This window comes from Morchella importuna (assembly GCF_003444635.1).
Source record: "Morchella importuna strain M04M26 chromosome Unknown Morimp01GS001, whole genome shotgun sequence".
In the NCBI taxonomy this organism is placed as follows: Eukaryota; Fungi; Ascomycota; class Pezizomycetes; order Pezizales; family Morchellaceae; genus Morchella; species Morchella importuna.
Window position 1 is genome coordinate 26063 of NW_025763398.1, and position 23116 is coordinate 49178.

Genomic DNA, 23116 nt, shown 5'->3' on the forward strand with positions numbered 1-23116 from the left:
TAGTTCATTTCGACCCGGATCGAAAGATTGTGGTGGAAACCGACGCATCTGATTATGTTTCAGCAGGAATCCTTTCACAACGTGATGATGAAGGAGTTTTACATCCAGTCGCTTTCTTTTCCAAGAAACATTCCCCTGCGGAATGTAACTATGAAATCTATGACAAAGAACTTCTAGCGATTGTTCGATGTTTTGAAGAATGGCGACATCATCTAGAAGGAGCACAATTCCCCAATGAAGTTTTCAGCGATCATCGAAACCTAGAATATTTCATGACAACAAAATTATTAAATCGTCGAAAAGCCCGTTGGGCTGAATTTCTTTCACGTTTTGATTTCATTATACAATTTCGACCAGGAAAACAAGGAGAAAACCCGATGCATTAACTAGAAGGTCAGGTGACCTACCTAAAGAGGGGGATGAAAGGTTGACGCATCAGAGTCAAGTGGTTCTGAAGCGAAAAATTTGGATACAAAGCTAAGTTTGTTCGCGGGTTCTTTATCAAATGAATCCGCTGAAGGAATGTCTACTGTGGAGGAGTTGTTTTCAAAAGCTTACCAAGTTGATAGTTTCCCAAATGAGATTCTTGTTATGCTCCGGAGCGACGTTCGACATTCAAATAAAATTTCACTTGCCGAATGTATGGAAGACAACAATGATCGGCTACTTTATCGAGGTGCACTCTACGTACCAAATGACAGTGACCTCCGGCTGAGACTCCTAAAAGAACATCACAATAAACCATCAGCAGGCCATCCAGGTAGAGCAAAGACATTGGAACTCTTAAGTCGGGAGTATTATTGGCCACAAATGCGAAAGTATGTCGATCGATATGTCAAGAATTGTAATGTGTGTGCCCGTAGCAAGGCACCACGCAATGCGCCCTATGGAGTACTTCGTCCAATGCCAATACCCGATGGACCATGGACAGATGTCTCGATGGATTTTGTTACCGACCTCCCTGCGAGTGATGGTTATAATGCGATCTTAGTTATTGTTGATAGACTAACCAAAATGCGACACCTAATACCAACAACTAAAGAGTTGGACTCGAAGGAAGTAGCAAAGCTATATATCGATAACATTTGGAAGCTACATGGACTGCCGGATATGGTTGTATCCGATAGAGGAACACAATTTGTTGCGGAGTTTTGGAAGTCACTTTGTAAACGCCTGGAAATATCGACACGATTCTCTACCGCATTTCATCCCCAGACTGATGGACAAACTGAAAGGATCAATGCCATAATGGAACAATATCTCCGAAGTTATGTCTCCTATCAGCAAGATGATTGGGCCCGGCTGCTGGCAATGGCCGAGTTTGCAACAAATAAACATATTTCGGAAACAACAAAAGTCTCCCCTTTCTATGCCAACTCGGGAAGAAATCCCAGGATGACTTTTGGTCCCTTGGAACATAGTAAAACGACAGCGGGAGATCAGGCCAACAGTATTGCCAAAGAAATGAAGGACATGGTGGAGTTTTTGAAGAGCGAAATGTTTCGGGCGCAAAGAATACAAGAGGAGTCGGCTAACATAAATCGTTCTCCTGCCCCTCGTTATCAGATAGGAGATAAAGTTTTCTTGTCGACCCGCCACGTTCTAACAAAGCGACCCTCCAAGAAGTTTGATTGGAAACGGATTGGTCCTTATAGGATCAAACGAATCGTCAACCCCTATGCTTATGAGCTAGAACTTCCCCGCTCCATGAAGATCCATCCAGTGTTCCACGTTTCATTGTTGTCACCTGAAGCGGGTAACCCATTACCTGGACAACAACAGTCACCACCACCTCCGGTTGAGATCGAAGGAGAAGAAGAATGGGAAGTCGAGGATATTGTGGACTCTAGGAAACGAAGGGGTGGCTTTGAGTACCTGGTACGATATACTGGATATGATGATGCCTCTTGGCAACCGCTATCGGACCTTGAGCATTCACCTGATATTGTTCGATGGTTCCATGAACGTTACCCACGGAAACCTAAGCCTACCAGGAGGTAGGTCTTAGAGGGGGGCGTAGTCTGTAACGGCAATATTGTATTTCGGCTAAGGCGATAGATTGGATTGTGAAGAGGAGGTATTGCGCGGTTGAACTATGATTTGTAATGGAGTTTCTCTTATGTTCTTTCGGTTTCCATTACGCTGGGTATTAGTCATTAACGGACTAGGGGTTGGATATATAAGGGGCCGTTGTCTCGTGCCTTTTGATGTTTCCCTTCCTTTCCTCTTCTCTTCACGGCACCTTTGTATTTACTCCACGAATATTACTTTGTTCTACACCTCGTAATAGGGTTCACCTAGTTAGTCATACTAGGTAGAGACACTCCATAGTCCATAGTCTCGATTACCTATTGCTACGTCTTCGCCTCGGTTGTATTCCTTGGCACCATAGTCCCTACGCCCATAGACCCCCGTTACAAATGTGTTTAAAGCTTTTATGAAAGACGGGATTCTTAACCAAGGAGAGAGAGCCATTGTTGTTGTTGGGAAGAATGAAAGAGAGATTCAGTTTTTATTCTAGCTCATAGATTGCATTCCTTAATTATACCAGTTGTCGACTGGTGTCCCAGAGGGCCATGTATTTCAATTCAGTTGTTGAAGTAGCGACAGATGGTTGTGTATAAGAGAGCTAGGAGATGAGAGTTTCTACTAGTATAAAGGAATAGCCAGGGAATGAGCGGCTATCATTGAAGTTGGAGGCATAGCTTGCATCACTATAGCCGATGAGTGCAGTTGGTGGTGTTTTAGTGTAAAACGGTTACCAATTGAGGGTACACATGAGATAACAGAAGACGTGGTGGACTGCAGCTAGATGAGCCTTTGTTGGACATCAAGGAAATTGAGAGCATATGGTGATGGTATAGGCGAGGTCAGGTCTGGTACTGATCACTGCGTAAATGAGAGAACCGATTATCGACTGATTGACTGTTGTATCATCGATTTTCTCAACATCCTTTCCTTTTTGGAGATGGACATTATTGTCGATAGGTGTTGCCACAGGTCAGGATTCATCGAAACTGTATTTGATAAGTAGATGCTTGAGATAAGCTTTGTGTGATAGTATGATGCCAGTTTTAGTTTGGATCAGGTGGATTCCGGGCGCCCAGTTGGCTATTCCAGTTTCCGTCATTTTGAATTCAGAGTGGAGGGGGAGCCTGACTCGGTTCTTGCATTCAATAGACCAATAGAAGCTGAGAATGTTGTCCATATAAATAGCAATGACAACTTCTCCTGTTTTATGTATGAAGATACAAGGGTCAAAGTCTGCCTTTCTGAATCATATTTTGATTAATACTTTGGAGAAGTAGGTATACCATTCCCTTGATGATTGTTTGAGGCTGTACATGCATTTGATTTGTTTGCATACCCTGCTAGGAGTGGGACAGGCTGGAGGAGATTCCGTGTAGATTTTTTCCTTGAGTTCATTGTATAGAAATGCAGTTGTAATGTCCATCTGATCGTACTGGCCGCCAATTTGGAGTCAGGATACGAGGAGTAGACTGATGGATTTCTATCGGGTGACAGGGGCATGGGTTTGATCGAAATCTTTACTAGGTACCTGTGAGAAACCTTTTATGACTAGTCGGGCATTGTACCAGATGCGGTTGAGATCGGGCCCAAGTTTGATTTTATATACCAATTTGCAGTCGACTAATTTGTGGTGATCTGGTGTGTTGACCAGATTGCATATGGTGTTTCTTCCGAGTGAGTCAAGTCCAACTCTTATAGCTTTTTGCCATTTTTCAAAGCCAGTGCTGTTGACCACTTAGTGATAGTTTGTTGGTTCTGTTAGGGTTGTGTCTTGCAGAATGTCGTGTCTGTATCTGATCGGCGCTTTCTGTTCCCATGCTGGGTTACCTCTTGGTTGATCAGTATCTGTTTCATAATCATTTTTTGGGGTACGTTTAGTCGTGCACCTCGCATAGTCGACCCCACTATACTTACCTGATTTTCCAAATCATTGTCGGAGAAATGTTCCATGGTTTCACGCATTATCTATTGGTTGATCATGTCATTATCACTTGAGTTATCATCGTACATTCTGTATTATTTAGGTATTGATGGACGGGAGAATGGTTCTTGTTTGATCTCTATTTGTTTTAGTTTGAGGGATATATCGGTTCTTGTTTTAACTTCGATTTCTTCCCTATTAATGTAACTTTAAATTTAAAATTACGAGAGAGAACTACTTTCCTTTGTGATGGTATATAGACATGACACGTTTTTTCAGCCTCTTCATATCCGCAAAATTGTCCGGTGATGGCACTGGCGTCCAGCTTTGTTCCAAATGGTCTTCCTTCAAGTTCAACACGTATGTGTATGAATATAGTTTCACCGAAGGATCGGAGGTGCCCAATGAAGGGTTTTCTTTCCTGTGAGTGCTTCGTATGGTGTCGTATTCGGGAGTGACTTGTGTAGGAGAAGATTTTTTACGTGTACTTTGGTGTTAATCACTTGCCCATATAAGTTCCTTGGGAGGTTGTGTTCAAGCAAGTTGGATCGTGCCATTTTGCCATTGTGGTGTGAAGGCCTTCTGTTGTTCCATTTCACTCTTGAGAGTAAGATTCAGTGAATTCATACCTTATGCCTTTAGAGGCAAAAAATATTTGAAGGTCGTTAGAGATGTACTCGACACCGTTGTCACTTCAAAACCGTTTAACTGTTTTTTCCAATTGATTTTCCATGTACTGAATGTACCGTTGTATGACAGTTGCTGCATCTGACTTTTTTTTAAGGAAGTAGTGGTGACCGTAAGTGAGTAATCATCGATGAAGATGATGGAGTAACTGAAACTGCTCAGAGAAGGAGTTGAGAACTTGACGCTCAGATCTGAGTTTATCAGTTGCAGACATTGTTTGTATTGAGGTTCGGTCAGAGGAGCAAGGTGAGACTTGGTTAATTTAGCGAGTTCACATTTATTACATGTTTCCATATCACCAAATGTAAGGAGAGACTTGAGGCCGGTGACCATGGTGCGAAGAGGTAACTGTTAGGAAGTGGAGAAATGTCTGAGCCATTGGTGTCAGTCATAGAAGCTGGTAGCGGTGGAGAGGCGTGCTCAGGGTTCCTTGTGTTCAAAAATGTAGAGACCACTCCTGTTTGCGTTAGTGATTCCGATGATTTCCTTACTGTTTAGCTTATATATGTTGAAGTTGGCTTGTAGATGGTGAAGCCGTCTTTCATCCCTGTTGTTGTGAACCCCTTTTTGTAGATACAAGACCAAGACATCAGGTTGGTGTTCCTGAGATCGGAGATCAAGAATACATTCTGCAGAGTGATCAGGCAATGTGATCTGTTGATGTTGACATTGCCAATTCTGGTTATCTGTAGTTTGCAACCGACCCTAACAGTAACTGTTCCAGTGTGGGAAGTGGGGTCGGTAACTAGCGTTCCGGTCATTTAGTTGGTTGCAACAAGGTCGAGGATTCATGCCTTGTTATCGGAGGTGGAAGGTTCTGCAATAAAGCCAAAGTAGTTTTCTATTGTAATCTCTGAGGTGTCATCTGAGAAGTTGGTGATGTCCAAGTCAACCGGTATTGTGAATAGATCGGTTTCTTCGAGTGCGGGAAGGCCAGAAAGATAGGGGATACAAGAAAGGTAAAGTTTTGTGAAATATAGTACTGGTCTCAAGGGGCGGTGATGACAGATGTTCCGCAGGGTACGATGTGCGACGATAGTAGCTGTTGCGTTAGTCAAGTGAGGTCGAGCGAGGTGCGAAGGTCTTCGTGAAGAAGAGAAGTAACAGCGTATATTTTGAAGTGGTTCAACCTGGTATAGTATGACAGGTATGAACAAGTGTTTATAGTACAGAAGATAGATAGATAGTTTTGTATTGCTTTGAAGTACAGGACTTATCGCACGCCGGATCCACCGCCATAAACATAGGAAAAAACAAAGGAGACAAAAAGAAAAGAAGACGGAAAGCAACGAGAATCATAGGAAGGTACAGACAAGAAAAGAGAGAAAACAAAGAAACCTTTCATCATTCCTCTGGGTCCTCCTCGTCCATTTCGTACCAGTCGAGTAGGTTGGTTTTTGATGCGAATTGTAGAATCAGGTCTACGTTGAGGTTGGTGAATAGCCAGTTTTCCCAGGTGTGCGGTCCTGAGTTTTTGTCTATAAGTGGCCTTCGTATTTGAGCCCATCGTGGGCAGTCGATCATGGTATGTTTGGAAGATTGTTCCGAGCCACATTGGCAGGGTTCTGGTTCCGTGTATGCTGCGTGTCTGTCTATTCTGGTGACTTGGCATCGTATGCGATTTATGAGTTTCGCTTTGGATCGGGGGAGTTTTGCTCGTTTGGGGTGGATTTTAAGGGTTCCTGGCTCGTGGTAATTGGTGCATGGGATGGAGTTCCATTCTTCCAGCATGCGTTCGGTAAGGGTGTCGTTTTGGATCCATCGCTCTCTGCGGTTGCCTGGTTCTTGGAAGGGTAGCATGAGTGATGCGATCCGGTGTAGGCCTGTGCCTTTTATGTTTTTAATTCTGCTGGGGAGGAGCTGTATAAGTCCTTCGTTGAGAGGGTGACCGGCAGGGTGGCAAAGGATTCGCGTCCCGTACTTTCGTGATTTGTGGTTGAGGAGGTGTTCGAGTGGGGGGAGTGCTGCCTCTTTCAGCAGTCTTTCGGTTTTTGTCCAGCGGGGTAGGCCTGTTACTATCCTGGCAGCTTCGTTATAGAGTGGGGATAGTGATCGGAGGATGTGGTCGGCTCCCGTCCACCATGCCTCTGATCCCCATAGGATAGTAGGAAGGAAGCCTTGGACGATGAGGTGGTGGATTGATTTTACTGTTGTCCCGGGGAGGTGTGCGATATTCCTGATTCTGCTTAGGGCTTTAAGGCCTTTGGCGATGGTTTCTTCGATGTGGGGTCGGAAGGAGAGGTTTGAGTCCAGCCAGACTCCAACGTATTTGAGTCTATCTTTAGGTTGGATTTCTTCTTTTGCGATTGTTACCAAGTTTCTGGGGGTTGGAGTGTTCGACGATGTGGGTTTGAAGAAAACCAGGTCGGATTTCTGAGGTTCGTATTTGATATTGAGGGATGCTGCTTTCTTGACCCTTTCCGCCATTCTTTCGTTGAGTCTTTTGGTGATGTAGAGGGGGGACTTTGCGAGTTGTACGAGTGCATCATCGTCGATATAGGTGGTGTTGGTTTCTTTGGGGGAGTTGGTGGGGTCTGTTATCACCCCGGCATATATCATAAATAATACTGGGGAAAGGGGGGAGCCTTGGGGTAGTCCTGAGGCATATGGTTGTGGTGGTTCCAGTTCGTGGTTAAATTGGAATTGGAGTGTTCGGTTGGTGTTGAATTCCTTGCACCAGTTGGTTAGGTATGTTGGAAACTTTTGTTGGGTCATGATTTCTGCGAGTAGGAGGTGGTTGACGCAGTTGAAGGCTCCCTGTATATCATTTGTAAGAAGGGCTGGTCTGTCTGGGGTAGTTCCTGTGGTTCGTTTGATTAGGAGTTTTTGTTGTATGGGCGTAAGAGTCCGTAGTAGGACATCAATCGCTGAGATTGTTGGTCTTCCTCCAAACTGGTCTTTGCTAAGGGTCTCCAGGATGGATCCGGCGGTGCATAGTCTTGTTGCAACTATCTTTTCTAGTACTTTGCTGAAGCATTGTAGTAGGGAGATGGGTCGGTAGGCTTTGGCTGACGAGTAGTCGGATTTTCCTGGTTTCGGGATTGGTATGCATTTTGCCGCTTTCCATCGGTCCGGCTGGACTCCATGTCGGAGCATGGCTGAGAACATATCTTGGAAGAGTTGGGTGTTTGCCTTGATTGTTGCCTGTATAAATGGATATGGGATGTTATCAGGTCCGGTGGCCGAGTGTGTCGGGCAAGATCTGATTGCGGATGTAATTTCTTCTGTTGTTACTTCCTGGAAATCGTCACTAAGGTCAAAAGAGGGAGGTCTGATTTGGAGTGGGGGGTTGTCGGGGGACGTCCAATTTGTGGGGAAGAGTTGGGCTCTTAGAGCTTGGCACTTACCCGCAAACGTTTCTTCACCTTGTATAGTTGGGATTGTGGTGTCCCTTCTTTTCCCCGTGTTGATTAGTTTCCAAATGGCGCTTCCCTTGGCTTCCATGAGTTCTTTTTCCCTTTGTTCTGCCTTGGCTTTTCGGATTGCTGCCGTCCATATCCTGCTGGTCTTTCTGAAAGATTCCCTGTCTTCGTCCTTTTGGGTGTTTCTGGCTTTCATTTCTAGTCTGTGGAGGGTTGATTTGATTTCCTTCAGCTCTGGGGTCCACCATTTCTTAGATTTAAGGTGTCCTTGGCTCCATGGGGTTATTTGGTCTATCAGGTTGTCTATATGTTCGAGTATGAAGTCGACCGATTGCTTTGTGTGGTTCTGGCTTTCCCATGCCTCGGGGGGGAAGTGGAGGCCTGAGATATTTTCTTCCAATTTTTCCCAGTTCGTTCGGTGCCATAGTCTCCTGGGGATGTGAGGGGGCTTCTCTATTCGTAGTTGTAGGATGGTTTTCCCGTGGTTGGATCCTGCCCCATGTCGGTCGATATTCCATCGGACGTCATGGTCCAGGATTGGTCCTTTGACTAATGTTAGATCGATGATGGTCGGTCTGTTATAGTTTCTGGGGAAGTGTGTGAATTCGCCTGGTTCGTTGAGTAGGCATAGCTTTTGTCGATCAATCCATCTTTTTAGTTTCTTGGATCCAGATCTGTCTGCTCTGATTGTGTTGGTGTAGTAATGGTATCTATGTCCATACCATAGTTGGTGGTGGCTGTTGAAGTCTCCCATGACGAGGCAGTTTTTGGTGGTGGTTATTTGTCGGGAGATTCCTGCGAAGGGTCCGCTCCGCCCTGGTGAGTATATGTTGAGGATATGTGTTTTTTGGTTTTGGATTTCCACCGTGACGGAGACGATGAAGTTGTTATGGGTGTAATGGTGTTTTGGTTTTAGGTTGGCGTGTTTTCTGATGTATGTAGCGGCTTTAGTGCCTTTGTTGCTGGCTGTGAATAGATAGAAGAGAGGGGATTCCGGTGGGTGGCCGTCTTTATTGTTCCATGGTTCTTGTAACAAAAGAAAAAGTATGTTGTGGTCCTGTTCTGCTTCCTCCACTACTGACTTTGTTGTGAGCTCGTTTTTCGCGCAGTTCAGTTGCTGTGCGATAGCTGTTGTCTTTTTGGTGTGACTCATTGGGTGTTATCCATGGCTGAATCTTCTTGGGGGGGGTCTTGGGCCGGGATGACGATGGGTATTGGTAGTGGGCTTGGGTTTGTGTCTGGTCCAAGTTTGTTTGTGATGCGGACTTTGGTGCGTTCCGGGCAGTTGGTGTCTGTTGCTTTGTGGGGGGCCTTGCAGTGATAGCACCGGATGGGTGTATGGATACATCTAGTGCCTCCTGAGCATTCTGAGCATGGGTGTTCTCTTGTTTGGTGTTCCTCTGCACAGTGTCCGCATCTCCCGGTTTGGTGGGAGCATCTTTCGTGTCGGTGGCCGTACTCTAAGCATTTGGAGCATTGGGTTTCTGGGTTGGCTGGGAGGTAGTTATCGATTTTGCATTGCCGGTCGAATAGGGTGAGGTATCTCAGTCCGAGGTTATCCTTTGTGTATTGTCCTGGGAGCGCGATAATCACTGATGAGTGTGTTTTCCATGTTCTGGCTTCGGGTCTACTGAGCCATCTGGGGATTGGGGCCATTTCGAATGTGGTTCCATAGTTGCTTCTGACTTCTGAGGCCATGACCTGTCCTGCTTGATAGCCATCTCCGATTGTTGTTGGGATTCCATGTACGATGAATTTGGACCATTTGGAGTTGACCCTGATGTCCACAAAGGGGACCTTGAGTTCTTTTAGGGCTGTTTCTATTTCCTGTTTGTATTCGAAGACTTTCGAGGCAGGGGTAGCGAATTTTGTCTCTAGCACAATGTTGTTCTTTGAGGTTTTCCTGGCGGCGATCAGCTGGCAGTCTGGATTTTCGATTTTTGCGTTGATTCTTGTTCTGATGTCGGAGGGGGTGACTGGTGATTCCTTGTTCGTTTCGATGACTATTTCTCTGTTGATTTTGGTGATTTCTGGTTTGAATAGTGGATCCGCTTTAGGCTTAGGCTTTCTCCTGTTCGTGACCATGGTGTATTCGGGATTGGCGTTTCCTGCTGCGATAGATGCGTAGGATTTTGGTCCTGGTGGGATTGCTGTTTCTTTTCCTTTTCCTTTTGGTTGTTGGGCATGGTTCACTTTATTGATGGGTGCTGGGGGGGGGGCGGGGATGGTAGCAGCAGCGACGGCGGCAGTTGCGGAAGCGCTTCCTTCGTTGATTGCTTGGTTGCTGGGTCTGTTAACGGAGAGGTTGGTGAGCTGCTGTTGGAGGCGGTGGAGTTTTTCGGAGGTCTTTTCTTGGTTCTTTGTCATTTCAAACATTTGTTTGGCCAGGACGTCGACGGTGTGCTTAAGGGTTTCGTTTTGGGTGGATAGGACTTCAATGGTGGCTTTTAGGTCCTTGTTGATCTGCTCGGTTGTTTGGTTGAGGGGTTCCAGCGCCACGGTGAGGGCATTTCTAATAACCCATGAGATATAATTGAGGTCCATTCTGGCATGGGTTTCTTGGGGGACGATGCTAGGGTGGATGTAATCATATTTTGGTGCGTATGGTTCGTTGTATTGGGTGTATTCTGCGAAGATAGAGAATGGTTCGCCGCTGGGTTGGGTTTGTTCGATTGTGGTGGATTGTGTTTGTTGGGTGGGTTCAGTGGATTGGGTGTCAGGGAAGCGTGGGGGGGCTGGAGTTCCTGGGGGGGGGGCTCCTGCAAACCAGGAGCTCAGGGAGGCTTGTTGGGACATCACTGACGTTCCGGTTCGGGTTGGGTTGGGAAAGACTTCTGATAAAGTTCTCTTTCTTCCCGCGAAGTTTGGTGGGTTTGGTGGGGTTGGTGAGGCCAGGTTGTTGCTTTTCGCTACGGTCACGAATTTTTAAGCGAGGGTTGAGGGGTGAGGGGATTACAACTCAGGGGCTAGAGCGTGAATAACTTCGCGTACGAACAGATGTGCGATAAGATACCAATAGATAACGCGGTCTATTGACATACAGGATCGTGTTCGAGTAAAAGTTTTATCGGAAATGCAGGCTAAAAGTTATTGTTGTTCGAAAGTTTTGGTGTTGCGAGGAGTACAGAAGATAGATAGATAGTTTTTTATATTGCTTTGAAGTACAAGACTTATCGCACGCCGGATCCACCGCCATAAACATAGGAAAAACAAAGGAGACCGAACAGAACAGAAAGAAAAGAAGAAGGAAAGTAACGAAGATCAAAGGAAGGTACAGAAACGGAAAGAGAAAACAAAGAAACCTATCATCATTCCTCCGGGTCCTCCTCGTCCATTTCGTACCAGTCGAGTAGGTTGGTTTTTGATGCGAATTGTAGAATCAGGTCTACGTTGAGGTTGGTGAATAGCCAGTTTTCCCAGGTGTGCGGTCCTGAGTTTTTGTCTATAAGTGGCCTTCGTATTTGAGCCCATCGTGGGCAGTCGATCATGGTATGTTTGGAAGATTGTTCCGAGCCACATTGGCAGGGTTCTGGTTCCGTGTATGCTGCGTGTCTGTCTATTCTGGTGACTTGGCATCGTATGCGATTTATGAGTTTCGCTTTGGATCGGGGGAGTTTTGCTCGTTTGGGGTGGATTTTAAGGGTTCCTGGCTCGTGGTAATTGGTGCATGGGATGGAGTTCCATTCTTCCAGCATGCGTTCGGTAAGGGTGTCGTTTTGGATCCATCGCTCTCTGCGGTTGCCTGGTTCTTGGAAGGGTAGCATGAGTGATGCGATCCGGTGTAGGCCTGTGCCTTTTATGTTTTTAATTCTGCTGGGGAGGAGCTGTATAAGTCCTTCGTTGAGAGGGTGACCGGCAGGGTGGCAAAGGATTCGCGTCCCGTACTTTCGTGATTTGTGGTTGAGGAGGTGTTCGAGTGGGGGGAGTGCTGCCTCTTTCAGCAGTCTTTCGGTTTTTGTCCAGCGGGGTAGGCCTGTTACTATCCTGGCAGCTTCGTTATAGAGTGGGGATAGTGATCGGAGGATGTGGTCGGCTCCCGTCCACCATGCCTCTGATCCCCATAGGATAGTAGGAAGGAAGCCTTGGACGATGAGGTGGTGGATTGATTTTACTGTTGTCCCGGGGAGGTGTGCGATATTCCTGATTCTGCTTAGGGCTTTAAGGCCTTTGGCGATGGTTTCTTCGATGTGGGGTCGGAAGGAGAGGTTTGAGTCCAGCCAGACTCCAACGTATTTGAGTCTATCTTTAGGTTGGATTTCTTCTTTTGCGATTGTTACCAAGTTTCTGGGGGTTGGAGTGTTCGACGATGTGGGTTTGAAGAAAACCAGGTCGGATTTCTGAGGTTCGTATTTGATATTGAGGGATGCTGCTTTCTTGACCCTTTCCGCCATTCTTTCGTTGAGTCTTTTGGTGATGTAGAGGGGGGACTTTGCGAGTTGTACGAGTGCATCATCGTCGATATAGGTGGTGTTGGTTTCTTTGGGGGAGTTGGTGGGGTCTGTTATCACCCCGGCGTATATCATAAATAATACTGGGGAGAGGGGGGAACCTTGGGGTAGTCCTGAGGCATATGGTTGTGGTGGTTCCAGTTCGTGGTTAAATTGGAATTGGAGTGTTCGGTTGGTGTTGAATTCCTTGCACCAGTTGGTTAGGTATGTTGGAAACTTTTGTTGGGTCATGATTTCTGCGAGTAGGAGGTGGTTGACGCAGTTGAAGGCTCCCTGTATATCATTTGTAAGAAGGGCTGGTCTGTCTGGGGTAGTTCCTGTGGTTCGTTTGATTAGGAGGTTTTGTTGTATGGGCGTAAGAGTCCGTAGTAGGACATCAATCGCTGAGATTGTTGGTCTTCCTCCAAACTGGTCTTTGCTAAGGGTCTCCAGGATGGATCCGGCGGTGCATAGTCTTGTTGCAACTATCTTTTCCAGTACTTTGCTGAAGCATTGTAGTAGGGAGATGGGTCGGTAGGCTTTGGCTGACGAATAATCGGATTTTCCTGGTTTTGGGATCGGAATGCATTTTGCCCCTTTCCATCGATCCGGCTGGACTCCATGTCGGAGCATGGCCGAGAACATGTCTTGGAAGAGTTGGGTGTTTGCCTTGATTGTTGCCTGTATAAACGGGTATGGGATGTTATCGGGGCCGGTGGCCGAGTGTGTCGGGCATGATCTGATTGCGGATGTAATTTCTTCTGTTGTTACTTCCTGGAAATCGTCACTAAGGTCAAAAGAGGGGGGTCTGATTTGGAGTGGGGGGTTGTCGGGGGACGTCCAATTTGTGGGGAAGAGTTGGGCTCTTAGAGCTTGGCACTTCCCCGCAAACGTTTCTTCACCTTGTATAGTTGGGATTGTAGAGTCCCTTCTTTTCCCCGTGTTGATTTGTTTCCAAATGGCGCTTCCCTTGGCCTCCATGAGTTCTTTTTCCCTTTGTTCTGCCTTGGCTTTCCGGATTGCTGCCGTCCATTTCCTGCTGGTCTTCCTGAAGGATTCCCTGTCTTCGTCCTTTTGGGTGTTTCTGGCTTTCCTTTCTAGTATTTGGAGGGTTGATTTAATTTCCTTCAGCTCTGGGGTCCACCATTTCTTAGATTTAGGGTGTCCTTGGCTCCATGGGGTTATTTGGTCTATCAAGTTGTCTATATGTTCGAGTATGAAGTCAACTGATTGCTTTGTGTGGTTCTGGCTTTCCCATGCTTCTGGGGGAAAGTGGAGGCCTGAGATATTTTCTTCCAATTTTTCCCAATTCGTTCGGTGCCATAGTCTCCTGGGGATGTGAGGGGGCTTCTCTATTCGAAGTTGTAGGATGGTTTTCCCGTGGTCGGATCCTGCTCCATGTCGGTCGATATTCCAGCGGACGTCATGGTCCAGGATTGTTCCTTTGACTAGTGTCAGATCGATGATAGTCGATCTGTTATTATTTCTGGGGAAGTGTGTGAATTCGCCTGGTTCATTGAGTAAGGATAGCTTTTGTCGATCAATCCATCTTTTTAGTTTCTTGGATCCGGGTTTATCTGCTCTGATTGTATTGGTGTAGTCATGGGATCTATGCCCATACCATAATTGCTGGTGGCTGTTGAAGTCTCCCATGACGAGGCAGTTTTGGATGGTGGTTATTTGTCGGGATATTTCTGCGAAGGGTCCGCTCCGCCCTGGTGAGTATAGTTGAGGATTTGTGTTTTTTGGTTTTGGATTTCCACTGTGACGGAGACAATGAAGTTGTTGTGCGTGTAGTGGTGTTTTGGTTTTAAGTTGGCGTGTTTTCTGATGTATGTGGCGGCTTTAGTGCCCTTGTTGCTGGCTGTGAAAAGGTAAAAAGAGGGGATTCCGGTGGGTGGCCGTCCTTATTGTTCCATGGTTCCTGTAACAAAAGAAAAAGTATGTTGTGGTCCTGTTCTGCTTCCTCCACTACTGACTTTGTTGTGAGCTCGTTTTTCGCACAGTTCAGTTGCTGTGCGATAGCCGTGGTTCTTTTGGTGTGACTCATTGGGTGTTATCCATGGCTGCATCTTCTTGTGGCGGGTCTTGTGCCGGGATAACTACGGGAATTGGTAGCGGGCTTGGGTTTGTGTCTGGTCCGAGTCTTTTTGTGATTCGGACTTTGGTTCGTTCTGGGCAGTTGGCGTCTGTTGCTTTGTGGGGGGCCTTGCAGTGATAGCATCGGATAGGTGTGTGTGAGCATCTGAGGCCCCCGGCGCATTCTGTACATGGGTGGTCTTTGGTTTGGTGTTCCTCGGCGCAGTGTCCGAATCTTCCGCTGTTGGAGCAGCGTTCCTGTCTATGGCCGTATTCAAGACATTTGGCACACTGGGTCTCTGGGTTTGCTGGGAGGTAACTGTCGATTTTGCAGTTCCTGTCGAAGAGGGTAAGGTATTGGAGGCCGAGGTTTCCTTTGGTGAATTGTCCAGGGAGGGCGATGATCATGGAAGAGTGTGACTTTCCGATTCGGGCTTCTGGTTTTGATAGCCATCTCGGGATTTGTGCCAGTTCAAAAGTGTTGCCGTAGTTGTTTCTAATTTCCGATGCTAGACATTGTCCTGCGTCGAAGGCTTCGCCTATGGAGGTGGGGATGCCATGGAGGATGAATTTTGACCATCTGGAGTTAATTCGTATGTCGACGAAGGGTACCTTTAGTTCGTTCAAGGCAGTTTCGATTTCCTTTTTGTATTCAAGGACCTTTGTTGCTGGGGTTGCGAACTTTGATTCCAGGATTATGTTGTTCTTGGTTGTTTTCCGGGCGGCGATTAGTTGGCAATCGGGGTCCTGGATTTTTGCATTGATTTTGGCTCTGATGTCCGATAGGGTCACTAGAAGTTCCTTGTTAGTTTCGATCACGATTTCCCGGTTGAGTTTGGTGATTTCCGGTTTGAACAGGGGGTCTGCTTTAGGTTTGGTTTTCCTCTTGTTCGTGACAGTCGTGAATTCGGGGTTTGTGTTTCCTGCCGCAGCGGATGCGTAGGATTTTGGTGCCGGTGGAGCCAGTGTTTCCTTAGCTTTCCCTTTTGGCTGCTGGGCATGGTTGGGGTGGTTGGGTTTTGTGGTGGGGGCGGGGGCGGTGATGGTGGCAGCAGCGACGGCGGCAATTGCGGAGGTTCTTCCTTCAGTGATTGCTTGGTTGCTGGGCTTGTTGACAGAGAGGTTGATGAGCTGTTGTTGGAGGCGGTGGAGTTTTTCCGATGTTTTGTCCTGGTTTTTTGTCATTTCAAACATTTGTTTGGCCAGGACGTCGACGGTGTGTTTGAGGGAATCGTTTTGGGTGGATAGGACTTCAATGGTGGCTTTTAGGTGCCTGTTGATTTGTTCGGTCGTTTGGTTGAGGGGTTCGAGTGCTATGGTGATGGGGTTTCTAACCACCCAAGACATGTAGTTCAAGTCCATTCTGGCGTGGGTTTCTTCGGGAACAATGCTGGGTGGATGTAGTCGTATTTTGGGGCGTATGGTTCGTTGTATTGAGTATGTTCGGCGAAGATGGAGAAAGGTTCGTTTCCGAGTTGGGTCTGTTCTACTGTGGTGGATTGTGTCTGTTGGGTCGATTGGGTGTCGGGGAAGCGGGGGGGTGCCGGGGTTCCTGGAGGGGGGGCCCCTGCGAACCAGGAGCTCAACGAGGCTTGCTGGGACATCACTGATGTTCCGGATCGGATTGGGTTAGGAAAGATTTCTGATAGAGTCCTCTTTCTGCCCGCGATGTTTGGTGGGTTGGGTGGGCTTGGTGAGGCCAGGTTGTTGTTTTTCGCTACGGTCGCGAGGCTTAAGCGAGGGTTGAGGGGTGAGGAGATCACAACTCAGGGACTAGAGCGTGAATAACTTCGCGTACGAACAGATGTGCGATAAGATACCAATAGATTACGCGGTCTATTGACATACAGGATCGTGTTCGAGTAAAAGTTTTATCGAGAGTGCAGGCCAAAGGTTATTGTTGTTCGAAAGTCTTGGTGTTGCGAGGGAATACAGAAGACGTTGCGTAAGGAAAGAAGAAGAGAAAGGCAAACAGAAACGAAGCGAGGGAGAGCCCTCTTATTATACCCAAGAAAATCCTGCGATGACTAATCCCAATGACTCACACCACGCAACCGAACGGAAATCCAAAGAATATGATAGAAGTCTCCTGACTAATCCAACTCCGCGTAACCCAACGACTCCACCAACCGATCCGTGAAGACCAGAGAGACATCGTTCAAAATCCCAGGAGGCTTTAAATGGTACCATGCTCTCGATGACACCCTCCAATTCTCTGACTTAATTCCCAAACCTATTCCGCACCCGTAACAGTGTACCCCCAGCGTAGTGGTGGGCACGAGCTGGCTCGAGACGAGCCTGACCTAGACCTCAATCGAGGAGGCTAGGGTTCTGGAGGTAGAATCTCGAATTTTTCGAGCCTTAGAGTTAGGCTTGAGCTCTTATGATTATACCTAATATTAGCCCTCCCAAAAAGTCGGTATACAAAATATGTATTAGGATGGGTAGTGGAGTATATATTTTGTATATAGGTCACCCAGCGATAATACTCTTTTACAATTAGTAAGACGTTCCCAGGCTCGAGCCCGGATCGAGGTTTTTTGGATATGGGCTCGAGCCGGTTCGGGCTCGTGAGTTAGAGAGCTCGACCTGTTCAAGCCTGAGGCTCTGGTTAAAAGCTCAAGCTAGCTCGGCTCATGCTCATCACTACCCTAGCACACCCCTCATACACATTTGACTTTATCTGGCGTTTCACACACACCCTAAGCCTGCGCTCGCGTTTGTACCTTACACCTCTCACCTTCCACCTCCACCTGTATAGATCTACCTTGCACTCGCTTCCAACACGATCAAAGATGATCGAGTAAGTCATGGAATAATACTCGCCCTCCACTGGCAAATACCTCCATCTCAAGACTACACCACCACTGTTTCAAATTGCGTCCACCTGCACCTGGAGGTTCACCTCGAGCCATAGCTTCCCCTCTACTACCACCTTGCTAGAGTAATATCACGGTCCAACTGCCCCCACTAAGCTTAACAAGGAAATCACTCTGCAATCATGATCATATCGTTAATTGAGATATCGTTACGGCTCAGTATTGTTTACGGGACCAAAACTACGCTTGGGAATACGTGGAAATGCTAGGCACGCCAGAGCCAAGCCGTGGAAGAAACTTCGAAATTGGTAATTTGTTTCTTTTATTTGTTTCTCATTGTTCCTCCCTGTTATTGCTATGATTCAATAGCTCACAGATAAGCGATAAGGTCGATAATCAGCACTGTTACATTCTAGGAGGATATATGAGAGTCCTATTCTAGTGTCGCTGTTGTGTTCTTTTCTAACCTTTCCACGTTATGTCTTCTGTCTCCCCCGAGATAAAGACTACGCTCCGCCCACAAAGGACATTGGACCACCCCCATTTTTTCGAATCGAACTTCTTTACAAGGATGTTTCCTTCTTCTAACTATTCTTCAATACGGCTTTGTTCGGACAAAAATTGTTAACCGGGACAGCTTTGACCAGTGGGGTCCTAGTGGTCAACGTTGATCACTGGGACAGCTTTGGGTTATTTTTGATCTGAAACTCCTCAGATATATATCCGGTATATAAATTAAATTTCAGCATCCTGCGGAATAGGCAGGGCGGTTTAGGATCATCTCGGTCCCGATATCTGTTTCGTCCGTATATGCAGGAGAATTGGGGTTTTTTTTGAAGATCAGCGAGATATATTAAAGCATCAAGTGGTGCTGTATACGTTCAATGATTGCTTATAAGGAATGTAGATTGAGTAGCGACAGCTACATGTTGCTGCCCCAACTCTGTACTTGAAATGTGGTTATACTAGTTGTTGAATGGAGGCGTGATGGTGGGGATGGTGTTGGCCATTCGCTGCCCGTGGTCCTGCGAGAATGTTAGCTATGGCGTGGTGCTGAGCGTGGTGCCGCGCAAATGTTAGCTGCGGCGTTGTGCAGGCGTTGTTCGGGCCGTGGTGATGGAGCAACTCATGGTGCTTGCCTCCCTGCCAGTAAATACTGTCGCAACACCGTTATGCTTTAATTGGCGGTGGTTTCAGGGGTATATTGGCTGCCTAATTGGCCGTCTGTCGAACATCTTGGCGCGGGTGGTTCCATGTGACCCGCTTGCAGGGTTTGGTCTTGACGCGAGTGATAACTTATGATTAACTGTGCGGAATCCGCGGTCGTAGATATAAAAGGGAGAATATCACGGGTTACTCACTGATTGTGACTCGGGATGACAGATCAGACGCATCTGGGTGCTGTACCGTAGTTTCGGGTGTCGGGGCATTGCGGGCGGGCTCGTGCGGCCTTGGGCGGGCCAAAACGGGCATCTACGTTGTGGTATAGTAGTGGGTGTTGCATGCCGTTTGCTTTGGCTGTACTTGCAGAGATGAAGGTTTGTGGAGGCGTGATACGGAGCAACGCCGTACTTGATTCGGCGGTGGTTGTGCGAGTTGCTCCTACTATATTACCACTGTGCTGCGAGCAATAGTGTGGTGCTGGTGACGCCGTAGACCTGTCGGTACTACGCCGTGCTTTTTCTGGAGCATCCCCTTGGTGCAGAGTAACGCCGGAAACCTAGCCGCTCTGCTAAATATTTTTTTTTGCTATAGCAGCCCCATCGTACTTGGCAACGCCGGAGACCTAATTACCCATTCATGAACAGGCTCTGCTATAGTAGTGATAGGTAATAGGTGATGGAACGCCCTGAGATACAGTTATACCTGCAACCAACATATGTTGGTGGCGCTTTACCCAAAATAGGTATCGCTGTTTCTCAGGGCGTTCCATCACTTATTACCTACAGCTGTACAGTGATGACCACTTTTGGGGGCTAGCCGTATCCCGGCGTCCATATGTGGAAAGCGACTGCTATATAGGGCAGAACGTTTAGATCAATGATGCAGAGCCTCCAACACTATTGGTTCAATTGTGTAATGCGCTCTTCTCAGCATACTTGGAATGTCCTAAGAGAAGTATTAGGAAAATATGAAATAGGAGTTTGGAGAAATATCAGGTTTATCCGCTTGTTTTTCTCCAAGCTATATTTGCTTCCAGCTGCTACTCTATATACATTTTAGTATTACATTCCTTCATATATACTATTGGCTTACTGCATTCTACTTGATTCTAACTGTCCCCTGAAGGGGCTGATGTAATTATGTGTTTGATGCGCAGTTGGGAGCAGAATAGAAGACGAGAAAAAAAAGATAATACAATAAGAGTGGAGCGGCGCTTGCCAATTTCTATATATAGAGAACGGTCCCTTGACCATTAAGTGGATTTTAGGCACCCAAAATGCGCGTTGAACTCAAAATGGAAGCCGCAGACAAAGCCCAACAACAAAAGAAAACACCGGGAAATAGCATCACAACCCTCGCCTCCAGCTCCTCACCCTCACCATACACCCTTAATCCACCTCGCTGCCACCCCAAGTGCTCAATGCAGAAAGACCTCCGGACCCTCCCATCTTTTAACCCTCAACCTACTATCCTTGCATATCTTCTTATGGCTGCCTGCCTCCCAATCTCTCCTCTGGCACCCCGGGCTGCAATACCACCACTCCTTACACCTTGCACACATCAACCACATTCCCGCCTTCTCCTCCACCTTCCCACAGTCGATGGTATCACACGCCTTTCTCTTCACCTCCTCTTCACAGTCCGCTAACCACCCTTTCATCTTCTCCCCACCCCATAACCCAACGTGGTGCATATGGTACGCCGCCGCCTCGTCCACCCGAATACCGGTGAAGTTGTCGTGCAAGCCTAGCGGTTGCACACGGAAGCAGAGACCCTTAACATCATACGCCTTGGTGGAGTGAGCAACCCCGGCGAGCAGGAGTGGGTAGTGGTGCTGGTTTGCGTGGTGTGCCAGCCGCAGAATGCTTGTCGAGAAGACGCAGGCGCCGTACAGGTTGAAGGACGCGAAGGCGAGGTTGAACAGTAGCTGACACTGCGGGTGGGGCCGGATATTCATGGGTGGTGGGTAAGTGGGATCAAAGTCAGATTGGGCGTAGCGCTTGAGCTCTAAAGAGTGCAGGTGATATGGCAGAGACTATGTTAGTGGTGGGGGTTGAAGTGCAGGTAAGAGCGCGGGGAGTGAGTACAAACCTTTGAATGCGAGGGTGGGATCGAAGTTGGCGTGGGACTGGCAGCCAGCACTGGAGCGGTCAAGTGCGCAGAGACAAAAGTTGAGTGCCTCGAGGTAGTGGCCGTCCTCGAGTAGTATCGTAGAGACACGAACCTGTGTAGCTAGAGAAAGAAAGGTCAGCCAGATCCAGTGAGTAATCTGCCCTTACAGTCTATTGGGTGATCTCAGCGGAGACACTAGTCGTAGATCAAAAACCACCATACCGTCGTATAACTCAGGGGTCTTTTTGCACTGTGCCCTATGAAAATCGAGGGAACTCATGCAGCGCCCGCCGGGGCAATCCTCCAGTGCACTATTCTTCGCCGGCGCGCCGGGCCTGGAATGATCAATATCTTGTCAGTTGGTTTCACACTTTGTGAAAGAGAAATAGGATTGAAATAGGGTAGTACATCTTTCTCGCCGAGTGCTTGTGGCCGTGGCTGTGGCCGTGGCCGCAAAGTGTATCCAAGTCTTGACCATCCATCGATGAAGTCATTATCAGGGATGGTAGAGATGCTGGGGTCTAACTTGAAGCGAGGTCCTGTCAACTTATATTCATGGATTTTGTGGCGGATACTTGGTTGGCCTGAAGCATGTATGGATAAACTGGAGGCCTGAATTTATCTGGGCGGGTATATAACCCTAACCCTACCTAGTGGTTCGCAGGAGCATATCCTAACGCCCACCTTATAGAACCAGAGTGGCAATGCCAAGGTACACACTGCCCGAGGTAAGAGCGAGAGTCTATGGTGTAGCGGAGGCCGGATAGTGGAATGTTCGGGAACTCGCTAATTTGGTAAGGTATACCGAGGGACAAAGGGCTAAGGCGGCGAAGTACTATGTAGGCCTGGGCGTACGGGACATCCACGAAATCTCTCTCCTACACGAAGTTATGTGATCTCCACCTTTTGCTATGAAAGGTGTCCTACTAACCTGCTCGCTGTATATCAGTCTTGAAATTACTTGTGAAATGCCATAGACTGCGCTGGGTGCGTCTTTATTCTGGACGATAGGCAACTCTAATGCAAGAGAGGCCGTAAGACTTTCATGGGGCGCCCATGATGAGCGCAGAATGATCAGTTTCGTGGGTTGGACAAGAGCGGATATTTACCCGGGTGAACCATGATCGAGTGATAAACCAAGATTGCAAATAAATGATCGAGATTGAGAGTTAGGATTAAAAAAACAAAATCTGCACATTGCGGGCAGAAATAGCGAGATATAAGCATGACCAATGCCCGCCCGTATGGAATAGAGCACCTTATTGACGCCTTCAAACCCTTGCGTGGAGATATTACTTGGGGAAGAACCTAACCGGGCCCGAGTGATGCCCCATGATTAAAATGAAACAAAATAACAAACACGAACATCATACGTATTACATCGATGCGGCGGCAATGGAATATAAGACACCTCCTGGATTGGCTAAATCATTACACAGTGATATTTCTCGGGAAAGCTTCAATACAATTATTGAAGTAATCAATCAATCTTTCATCATGGTTGGTCCTCCAACACTGTCCAGCTCAGCGCAGCTGTAGCTCCAGTGGCTTTTCCGAGCTAAGGGATCATTCATCAAGAAGATTGTAGCTGTGGGGACTTTGTACGGGCTGTCGCATACCCACGGGTTATGTATTGGAGCTCATTCGGTGTTTCCATGGGTGTAATGTCCTTTGTACTTACAATTTTGGTTCAATCGATGAGATTAGTTGGTTCCTGCTGCTTCCTTGTTTGAAAAGGTCGAGTTCGCTTTCTTCGTCTCCGAATGTTTACCTGAGGAAGGATAGTTTTGTGGACATTAATAACCTTAAAATGATTTGGGGAAGAAAGCTGGACAATATCCCGAGGCGGTGGCAGGCGTGGGGACAGTATATAACGTAGTTAGTAGCTTACACTGCTTTACACGGGCTGATGTACTTTCATGTAACATATCGGTTTTCCGGCCGTCTCCGGCTTTCCTTCTTTTTCTGCGTTTGGCATGTAAAAGAATCCTTACTGGTTCTCGGAATTCACACAACCCAACATATTCTCCCGTCTCAGACTACTCACAAGATCGCCTGCCATCCATTGCAATCTCGATACTGCATACAACAAAGCGTCTCCCATCGCTTGACGCTAGAGAAACGTCTAGAAGCGGAAGCAACGGGGAGGCGCATGAGACATGCGTGACAAACACAGTCAAAGGCATTGGACCCCTGAACACTAATGGTTTGCGCAAACTAACCTCTGCTCTATATCAATCCCAATATCCCATTCACCCCTATTTCAAGACATACCACTTCCTGCTGCAACATATTCACCAATGCGTATGCGCCTCCCCCCCCAACTTAGTTAAATTCCTATATACTTACCGCACCCCCGCTAGCATCTGTCATCCGTAAAGTTACCTAGCTCATAAGGTCCGCCGCCCGCACCACAAAAGAGAACGCCCAGTACTACTACGATCACCCCCGCGATGCTTGGGACGACCTCAAGAACTATGCGCATAACAACCCGCGTGAGTTCCCCTTGATCTG

At 47.2% G+C, this 23116-nt stretch overlaps 1 protein-coding gene across 1 annotated transcript; it reads right to left on the reverse strand.

Annotated features, from left to right (window-relative positions):
- Positions 1-19907: 19907 nt before the first annotated feature.
- LAJ45_00002 (uncharacterized protein) lies at positions 19908-21096 on the reverse strand (the record flags this gene model as incomplete). The annotated part of the gene is made up of 4 exons (XM_046109605.1): positions 19908-20497; positions 20582-20722; positions 20825-20937; positions 21011-21096. 4 exons carry the CDS (start codon positions 21094-21096, stop codon positions 19908-19910), a joined length of 930 nt encoding a protein of 309 aa, XP_045976298.1.
- Positions 21097-23116: the final 2020 nt, after the last annotated feature.